General features: G+C 51.0%; 1 protein-coding gene across 1 annotated transcript in view; it reads right to left on the reverse strand.

The window, feature by feature from the left end:
• Positions 1 to 6,587, reverse strand: part of SCTR (secretin receptor) — a 71,643-nt gene extending 65,056 nt beyond the window's left edge. The window contains exons 1-2 of the mRNA XM_081574982.1: positions 6,528 to 6,587; positions 537 to 623 (exon numbers count right to left, since the gene is read on the reverse strand). Coding sequence (XP_081431108.1) covers positions 537 to 623; positions 6,528 to 6,587 — 147 coding nt within the window. The remainder of the gene's footprint in view (positions 1 to 536; positions 624 to 6,527) is intronic.
• Positions 6,588 to 10,514: the final 3,927 nt, after the last annotated feature.

A 10,514-nucleotide genomic window follows, 5' to 3' on the forward strand; every position in this document is an offset into this window, starting at 1 on the left:
CTCTCCCTGGCTCCCCCAGTCACAGTTCCATTTCCTATATTCCCTGTCTTTTTCTTGGTTTTGCTTCCTTGTTCTTCAGAAGCACATTCTACAGTAACTTCCTGAGAAAGCACATATAAGGAGGTTAACTTTTGAATCTTTTCAGGAGTGAAAAAGCTCTTATTTACATGAGTAATTATTAAATTAATTAATAATTTGGGAAGAGGAAAGTCCAGTCTGTGGGGATAGAAAATAACGAGGCAGGACCCAAAATAAGAGAAATGTCAAGAGAGAGTTGTTAACTATCTTAGAGTTTAACTTTGGACTTAAATCTGAAAAGGTAAAATCTGGGAAGAGGCATAATGAAAAACTACTGAATTCCAAAGGAAGGGAAGAAACTCAACACACTTTGCTCGTCAACTGCCAACCTGAGACTGGAAAGGAATAGTTTCACAGGGGAAAGAAGAGAGATACTAGCCTAGTTTATACAGTGAGGAATAAAGAGGGAACTCGATCCTACAACCAGTTCCAAATCTAAAACGTCGTCTAACACTTACTGGGTCCCTAGGACGCCCTGCAATCGAAGGTGAGTGGACACGGATCTTATTGCCGCAGCTCACAGGCTCCAAGGGGTCCAGAGGAGCCTGTGGCAGGAGCATGTGGGGAAGGTAGTGGCCAGGTCACCATGGACCACAAGCAGTGGCAGGAAACCCCTGGGAGGCACTGCACCGCGTAGGCAAGAAGTCATCCCCATAGTGGAGGGGATGTGCACAGATGTGACAGGGGCCAGCAGGGGCTGAGGGCCAGTTTGAGCACAGGGGCCAGCATGGCTCCTATGTGTCTGCTTTGGGTACCTCAATAACTCCAACAACAGGGCAACCAAGGACAAGAGATGTGAGTTTGGCAGCAGCTGAAGTGAGATAAGCATGGTTAAGTTTGGATTTATATCACCTTAAGATGGCCAAGGAAACTCACATATTAAGAGGGAGCAGCGTAAGGAGAGAAAGGGCCAGAGACAGTGCCTGAGACAGCGACCCTCACAGGCTGGGAAGATGAGCCAAAGGAGGGACCACGCGAGAGGAGGGATCACACAAGAGGAAGGAAGCATGTGACACGGGGAAACCACGAAAGAGGGAAAACCTCGTTTGAGGTGCAATGGGCACAGCGAGCCTGTGAAAGGGGCGCCAAGGTGGGGAAGAGAGGTAGGGGCAGAGTCTCCCAGCACCAAATGTCTCTAAGAGGCTGGAGTCCTATGGGTGCCCTGCCCACCTTGTCCAGAACAGTCAGGGTGTGTGATCGCTGCCTTAATGTCATTAGTCATAATGTCCAACCTCTCATCAACCATGTGGTCCCCTTGGGTGGGACAGAGACCACGCCGTGTCTAGGGAATGTGGGATAACGCAGGGCCTGGTGAGACTGATATGAGTGGGGAACGGGTGAGTGCCAGGGTGCTGCAGGCTGAGGAACAGACAGAGATGGAGGCAGGGATCATGGATGCTTCTTCCAAAATGCTGGCCATGAGCGGCAGCGGAGGAACCATGGCCAGAGCTGTAGAGTTCCTTTGCCGCTTGGCTGGATGGGCTTGGGCAGGTTGACCAGCTGATGGAAAACCCAGTCAAGAGGAGGATGAAGGCTGCCTCTGTGTCATCTCAGGACAAAAGTCACTGAGCATGGTGGGGGGAAGAGGTTAGGAGCATGGGGCCAGAGCAAAGCCTCTATTCCATTCAGGTGTGTTGCGGGCTGAATGTCTGTATCCCTCAAAGAATACATTGACTCCCTAACCCCAGGTGAGACTCTGTTAGGAAACAGGGCCCAGAAGGAGTTCATTAAGGTCAAATGAGGTCATAAGGGTGGGGCCCAAATCTGATAGGATTAACGTCCTTACACGAGATATCAGTGAACTCACTCTCTCAGAAGTCAGAGGAAAGGTTACAATGAGGACCAGAAAGCCAACTGCAAGCCAGGGAGGGAGGTCTTCCCAGAATCCAACCATGATCTGGGAGATCCAGCCTCCAGGCCTATGAGAAGATAAATTTCCACTGTTCAAGCCCCTCAGTCTGTGCTGCTCTGTCACGGCATGACGTTAAAGGAAGGGCAGGAGGACAGGAACAGGAGGGTACAACTTAGATTCATCTATGAGGGCAAGATGCTGCTCAGAGGATGCTCATTCTCTGACTCTCAGATGGGAGGTAAACCCATCTATTGAAAATGAAAGGAGCTGGTAAGGTCAGAAATCTCAGAACACACCAAGGGGAGCCTCAGGGAGCCAAGAGGGGGGAAGTGATGTGGGGCATGAGGTGATTCTGGAGAAGTCTGGAAAACTCAGGAATCCTGGCAGACAACCAGCAGGAGATGACCCACCAGGGAGGTCCCTTACCCAGATGCCCCTTGGACTCTCTCAGACATGGAATATTGAAGCTGGGTGGGCCCCAAGAGATCCCTGCTTTCTCATATCCTCATGAATACTTACATATTCTGTCATGTAAGCAAGTAGATAGAATCTGAGTGTTGTGGGTCTTACCTTGGGCTGCAGGCTGTTCCAGAGCCTGAGCAAAGGTCAGTCATGACCTCAGCTTGCTAAGGGCAGGGATGCAGGGGCCAAACCAGGGGCAGAGCTCTAATCCTGGTTGTGGAGTCTGGGCTTTCAACAAGGGGTGCCAGGAAGAGACCTGTGCCCTCCAGTCTCAAGGGAGGGGATTTGGGGGACAGGACAGGAGGGGAGCTCTGTAGCAACTCCTAAAGGGGGTGCCAAAGTCTAAAGGACTCCCCTAAACAGTGTGGGAAGCATCTCTCCTGTTTGTTTGAATTTGTGGCCCCAAGCTCATCTCTGGCCACCCTCAATAAAATGCTGTGTGTAATTCCGTATTTGGTTTGTCTTTTATAAAGTGATTAGATTAAACTGTAGTTATTGTCATTTTGTGGTTTGGGAGAGATTTCATGACAGCGCCTTGGGAGCCAGAAACCAGAGTGGCCTCTCTTTGGAAGCAGATGCACATGCTGGTTAAGAACAGCTGGGTTTGGGTCCTTATACCATCATGTCCAGCTGGGTGACTTGACCACTGGCTTCGCCTCTTTCTGAGTCTCAGTTTCTTCACATGCACAGTGAGGATGATGACTGTTGGTGGGAGAAGTCATGTTGTGCCAGGCACAGCTTAGCAGAGTATCTGGTGTGAAGTAGGCACTCAGTGAGGGAAGCCTTCACCATCATTATCATCACGGTCATCAGTCACATGAATTTTAGGAATAGCAAAAACTCAAAAAGAAATCCGCAATACCACCTCGGAATATTGTTCAGGGATACAAAGCTCCCAGTGACTATCCTCTAAGAGGCATCAGTAGTCAGATCCTCTGGTGACCTTGCAGGCCTTCCTAAAATTCTGCTCACCCAGCTTGTCAACCTCTGGGTCCAGAGGCAGTCCAGAAAGGGGTGGGGACCACCACATGCCAGACCCCCTCCTTAGAGTTTTTGTGTTTCTGAGCCATCAACTGAGAAGAAATGAAGAGGGATGCAGGAGAGTAGGAAGGGAGGGTAGAGAAGCCAAAGGAACCCATGCCCTACAGAGGTCTTCTCATCTGGAGATGGGTTTTCACTGGTACACCTGATTCTGTCTCCAGCTCAGATTCCCTGTCACCAAACCCACTACCCTGAATCCAACATCCAGTGACACCTATTACGAATCTTGTTCACACATTTCCCCTGAAACATAATAACTTTTAAGGCAGCAGTTCTCAACCAGGGCAGTTTTGCCCTGCCTGCTCCCAGAGGACAGTTGGCAATGTCTGGAGACACTTTCTGTTGGCACAACATGGAGAGAAGATACTAGCTTCTGGTAGGCAGATACAGGGACGCTGCTGGACAGCATACAGTGCACAGGACACCCCCACCCCCTGCTCCCTTCTCTCTAACCACTATCTCCACCCTCTCATTCCCTCACATGCCAGGGGAGAGCCTAGCTCTTGTCTCAGCATCCCTTGTGGAAAGCTCAGGTTTAATATCCAGAATTACAGTGTCAAAGTTAAGTAACCCTGCTTGAAGAAAAAAGTAGCCCCTTGTACCCCACTTAACTCAGGCCTCAGGTGGGAGTTGGCTAGATGCCCTGGATTTAAAAGCCCTCGCCTGAGAGACTACTCCTCTGCCTGGCACATTTATGTACAATTTTGTAAGCAATGATTGCTTGTAAGATGTCATTCTTCACTACCTGTTGCTATATGAAAGTGCCCCACCTGAGGGCAGCCACTATGGATGGCACCATCACTTCATTCACTCATTCAGCCCACACACAGTCATTGACTCTTTCTTCTGATATGACAGGTTCTAAGGATAAAGGATGAGTGCGACTAAGTCTCAAGGTTCAAGCTCTAAGTGAACGTATTGGGGAGGACAGGAAGGACAGGTGCACTGGTAAATAATGACAATACTGTTCCAGGTAAAAATCCTCATGAGAGACACGGGTGGGGACAGTAAGGGGAAGTAAAGCCGGAGTTTCTCATGGGGGTCTCAAAAACCTGCCCGTCCAGCCATCAGCACTTTTCAGTCCACTTGCAAGGGACCCTCCCTATGGAAAGGTGGGGAGTTGGGGGGAATAGTAATAAGCAATTTGGCCTTAGTGATCCCCCACAACCACCAATTAGGAAGATGCCTATGATTTCCCTCAAGACAAAGCATGAAATGAATAAGGAATTGTTTGAAGGCCCTTCAGTTTCAAAACCAAATGTCTGACCACTCAAACAGAAAAAAAGCAGGGTTCCATAGGCTGGGAAATCCTCCAACCGAACGAGGGCAATTCCATCCCTATTTGTTGAAGGAGTTCTCTGCCAAGAAGTGTGAACCTCGGATCTGGATAAGCCCATAAAATCACCAGAGAGCCAAGACTTCCACACAGGAAACCACCTGGCAGGAACATATAGTGGTACGTGAGCAGATGAAGACGCGAGCAAAGACAAGCAACAACCCAGACAGAGCCCTGGAGCAGTTGAGAATGGCAAGATCTGGGCTCCAGTCCCAGAGCTGCCACAAACTTACTGATAAGGAGCAGGTCCCTGATCTCTGTGGGTATCAGTTTGCTCCCCTGTAAAAGGAGGAAAGTGGACCAGGGCGTAATAAAGCATCCTTCCAAGGCACAGAGAAGACCTGAACAAAGGGAAGGTTTTCATTTTCCCCTGGGTTTATTCCTAAGATGATGCTGGAGATTAAAATGTACGTTGAACCTTAGTCCTGAAGACCCAGCCACTTGTTGATTTCTTCTGACAACCGCAGTGTTACTGCAGATACTTAAAAAGGAGGCTGGCGGCAGTCAGGGGTGTGTGTGTGTGGCGAGGTCACCAAGAGGGCTGCCTCCCAGCTCTGGGCACCAAATAACAACACACTTGGAGGCTGAATTTGGCTTTGAACTGTCCCCATGTCTCAGGTGGCATTCTCCCAAAGTGGGAGCTCAGACTTGCAAGCAGGTGCTGTTGTCCTAGCACCTTCCAACTGCAGCGCTGAGGACAGGAGGCTCCAAGCTATTAACACAAGGGAGCTGCAAACGCCACCCTGGATACCACAGGAGCTGTGCCTCCTGCGTGTCAACACTCCCACCAGCTCCAGAAGCAGGTCTTTCTTACAGCCAACCAGGAGAGGACCACCGGAAGGCCACTGATGGGTTTGCAGGAAGGGTTTGCCCAGGACAGAGACTTCAGGCTCAGAATTGAGTTCCCAAGTGCTTTCCTTGGGGAGTTTCTTGGGACTGCGGCGGTGGGGGGCCTGTTTGGAATGCTGGTGGAAAGGGAAAGTTCTGGAATCTGCGCGCCCCTTCCTCACCCCTCCTTCTCCCCAATGGATGCAGCCACCCTCTTTCACAAACCCCACAGGCAGAGGCCAGGACTCCCTGGAGTTTCTGAGAAAGAAACATAAGCCACTCACTCTGTCGCCTTCCCTTTTCTCTGCCAGTTCCTCCCTGGACCTGGTTTGGGGAGACCAGCTGCTCCCAGAAGTCCCCAGACCCACCGACATTGCGGAGCCAAACCCACAAAACCAACGAGGAAGCTGCAAACGCTCGCATTACAGCCCCGGCAGTTACGGCCAAAGCTTTCTCGGAGGTCTCCCCATCCGCAGCCGCTGTCCGTGCAAATGGCAAGCCTCTGGGGCAGACAGACTGGGTTCCAGCTGTCTTTTCTTGGGGCAAGTTTTTTGGTCTTTCCAAGTCTCGCTTTCCTTGTCCGCAAAGTGAGGGTGAAAATAGCAACTTCGAAAGTCGATGATGAGGTTTCAATACTGCAGGCAAAGTGCCCGCACACAAAAGGCACGACCAGGGGCGGCTCCCGAATTTCCGCCCAGGAGCGTCGGGGTAGGGTGAAGGGCAAGGCGGGTTATCTCAGCGCTGCCTGCGCCCGGGGAACATACAGATTTTATTTCGGAGGACGGGACCCTCCGATGAGGAGCAGACAAAAATCATAGTTGTGAGGAAAGGATGGGGAGGAACGCCTCCCACTGCCCAACAGAAGATCTGGGGGGCCCCCTCCACCCCTCACCCCGAGTGGGACCCGCGCGCGGAAGGGCGCGTACTCACCGAGTGCGCGGCGCAGGCGAGCAGCAGCAGCCCGAGCAGTGGCGGCAGACGGGGGCGCATGGTGCCGCGTGCGCTTCCCTGGCGCCCCGACGGCCGCCTGCCCGCGCGCCCCGCTGCTCAGGACTCAGCGCTCCCTGCCGCCTCTCGGACCCTGGCTGGCCGACGCGCCCAGGGGAGCCATAGCCCCACCCGCGGCGGGCCCGGGACTGCGCCTCCTCTGACCAGGTGGCCCCGCACCACACCGCCCCGCCGGTTGATAAGGACGCGGCGCGGCGTGCGCTCCTCCACCCACCCCGGATGGCTGGCCGGCTGACGGGGGCCGGCGTGGAGGCCAGCTGCGGAGGAGGTGGAGGGAGGACGCGAGGCTTAGAGCGGCTCCCGCAGGCTAGGCTCGGCAGGCCCCGCTGCCACACCCCCACGGACTAAAAGAGCCCTCCCCAAGGTCCGGGTCAGCGCCGCCACCGCTGCGCTGCGTGAGGATGGGCAGGAGGCCACCTTTTGGAACCTCAGCGTTCTCATCCGAACAGTACATCTAATAATACCCGCCTTCTGGGTGAAAAGTTTGTACTAGTGCCCTATGACACAGCGGTGCTCGCTAAATCCCTACGGCACTATTCTGGGGGGCAGCTACTCCATTTCCGATTTTCACTTTTTTTTTGTTTCTTTCTTATTAGATATTTACGCTCCTTCCAGAAAGTTGCACACACATGAGCTCCATCACACTGAGAAGTCTTTGATGATCCCGTGAGACCAAGGAGGACCATCGGTGCACCCCAGCTTTTGGGGCTGTGCTGGAACTTTTGTGCTTTCCGGTTCCCCCGGGAGCTATTTCATTATTAGGCAGGTGTGCCCAGCAGCTGCTCATCCTGAGTATGAGGGCTCAGATTTCCTTGTTGTTTAGTTGCTCAGTCGTGTACAACTCCTTGCGACGCCATGGACTGTAGCCCACCAGGCTCCTCAGTTCATGGGATTCTCCAGGCAAGAATACTGGCGAGGGTTGCCATTTCCTTCTTCATCGGATCTCCTGAAGGTTGGCTTTTGGCCTCTCAGTACAGTACAAGGCACCCTCAGAGGGTTTTTGTAGACCCAGTTTTTTCTTTTTCTGCTCTGGTGCCCATACCCTTTCCTTTTGTGTCGCCTTCTATCTGGATCTTTTCTCAGGCACTTGAAGTCCATCAGCTCATTGACTTCTCCTCTCCCTCACCCTCTTCCCCACACATGGAAGTGAGGTGAGCTCTACCTGATTGCTGTCTTTGGTACAAAGGATTGGCACGACATTCTGGGCACGTGTGTACACGCGTGCGCACACACACACACACACACACACACACACACACACACACACACACACACACACACACACACACACACACACACACACACACACCCTTTCCTTTCATAGCATTCCTACCAGCAGAGAGCCTGTAACTGGATTGCCCTGGCCCAGGCTGTCGTTGGAAGTCAAGGTTCTGACTGCCTTGATCAAGTGTGGTCAGTGGCAGGTGGTGGTTTCTCCGCTCTGCTCCACAAGTATAAACCACGTTCTCTAAGACCATTATCACCAACAAAAGTGATATTGGGTCCCATTGTCTTCCTCGTATTTCTCAATTGGTTCAAGATTCAGGCTGGAAAAATGTTATGAACTAGTTTCTCTGACGTCCTAAATGTGCATTAGAAAAAGTGCACATATGTGGTAAGGATATGCCATTTTTACTATATAGACTTTCGTGTTGCACGAATAGTTTCTATAATGACTGGATGTATTGCTTTTTTGATGGAAAGACAAAAAAGAAAATAATGCAAAATACAATCTGTGCTCTATACCAGAGCCTCGTGATCACCAGTGAAAAGGCAAAACAACATTTGTTCTGGGCAATTCAATCAATTTCTGGCCTGTGGAAAGACATTGTTCCTTAAATAGGAGGCTCTGTCTCTCAGAGTATTGAGAAAAGGATCTAAAATGCTCTGTGGGAAGCCATGGATGCTGTCAGTGGCTTTGTAGAACCTGCCTGAGAACACAATTTCAGAATAGGGTGGAAGGGAGCACGTGGGGAACTGACCATGTATTTAATACCCACCATGTGCTGGGGAGTTTTTTAATAATTGGGTGTATCATCATAGTCAATCCTCCAAGACTGTCTGAGAGACATTGACTTTCCTTGATGAATCAGATGGGAACTTGAGGCTTGGGAAAGGTAACTATTTGTTTCAACAATGTAGCCAACAAGGGGCAGGGCCTGGATTGAACCAAGGACTGAGTCCAAAGCCCGGGCCCATGTCCTTTGCATGGCACTAGAACTTCTCTCAATCCTGAAGATGACTTTCTTACTCTCAGTGTTTCCAAAGCTCTTTTGCATGCAGCATTTCATTTGATCCTTGAAACAGCTCTGTGGGGTCTGTAGGACCAGCGATCAGGGGCAGCAGGAGAGGGAGACTCCATTGCTCACATGGTTTCATTGAAAGTTTAATGAGAAGATGCCGTGCAGAGGTGTGGGTGTGGCTCAGGGAACCAGCAGGGGACATGCAGGTGCCAAGGTCAGCAGCAGTAGGCCTGGTCAGACTCCTCTGTGCCTCTTCTGCTTTGACCTTGGCCCCATCTGTCTTTGGCCTGCCTTAGCAAGACTACTGCCAGCGATTAGTGAGAATCTTCCCCCTTGATATCTCATCAAGTTCCTTGTCTCCCACCTTTGATGTCTAATCCTGTCCTGCCTTCAGCAAGAAGGATGTTAAGTCAGTTTAGCAGAAATCTCCCTGTCTTGATGTCTCCTCTTAGTAATCATCCATCCATGGCTGCCCTCACCCTACTCCATAGCTATGAATCCCCTTTGTTTCTTGTTATATTCTGAGTTGAGCCCTGGTTCTCTCCTCTATTGCAACACCCCTGTTGTAACAGTCTTGAATGAAGGCTTCTTTACCATTTTAATAAGTGTCAGGATAATTTTCCTTTAACAAGGAGCAAAGAGAGAAAGCAGTGTCTCCTGAAGCAGGCAAGAGCTACCCTTGGGAGTGGAGCCACCCACAGGATCTTAACCAGAGGGGAATGCAGCCTCTGTCAAAACCATGGTCTGGGACTTCCCTGGTGGTCCAGTGGTTAAGACTCTGCGTTTCCACTGCAGGGGGTGCGGGTCCCATCCCTGGTTTAGGAACCAAGATCCCACATACTGCATAGCACAACCAAAAACAAACAGATGGAAAAACTGTCACGTGCTGGGATAAATACCCTGACCTCTCTTCTGCCCTCTGAATCTCCTGGCTATGTCTTCCATTGGCTGAACCCAACCCAAAGCCAGAGACAAGACAGACAGATTGGGGAGAAACTGTCCGTAACATTTCTCTATGTCCACAGAGTTTAACCTCCCTCCCGGGTGGAGAAGGCAGAAAAGAGATTTGAGAGGGATGAGGCAAAAGGAGAATAACCCCACTAGGATATATCATTCTACCCATTTAACAGATGAAGAAACCTGAATAGATGAAGACGGGTGGGGCCTGAACTGCAGATCACACAGGATTGTTTGCACTAAAACTCGGGTCTCTTGATTCCCAGCCTGAGTTCTCCATCCGTTACACCTGAAACTAGTGACGGAAAATCAGAGCAATGATTTACTATCACTTCACAGTCCTGGGGGCTGGCTGGGCTCGGCCAACAGTTCCTTGGTTTAGCACATCTCACGTGGTGGCAGTCAAACAGAGTCACTCGGAGACGTGCTCGCTTGGATGACTGGGGCTGGGCTTGCTCCACATGGCCCCAGCTCCAGGCAGCTTTAGGGTGCCTGGGCTTCTTAAACTGTGATCCGAAAGGTGCTTGTCCTGCGAGAGAGCAGGTGGAAGGTGCACCGTGATTTATGACCCAGTCTCGAGGGCATACACTTCTGCTTCTACTGCTTTTTGTTGTCCAGATAATCATAAAAGCCAGTCCTGGTTCTAGGGGAGGCAACATAGACTCTGCCTCTTGACGGAGAGTAGGAAGATCCTGGATGAGCATGTGAG

Source organism: Giraffa tippelskirchi, chromosome 3 (assembly GCF_054371585.1).
Source record: "Giraffa tippelskirchi isolate mGirTip1 chromosome 3, T2T-mGirTip1v1.2.pri, whole genome shotgun sequence".
NCBI classification, from domain to species: domain Eukaryota; kingdom Metazoa; phylum Chordata; class Mammalia; order Artiodactyla; family Giraffidae; genus Giraffa; species Giraffa tippelskirchi.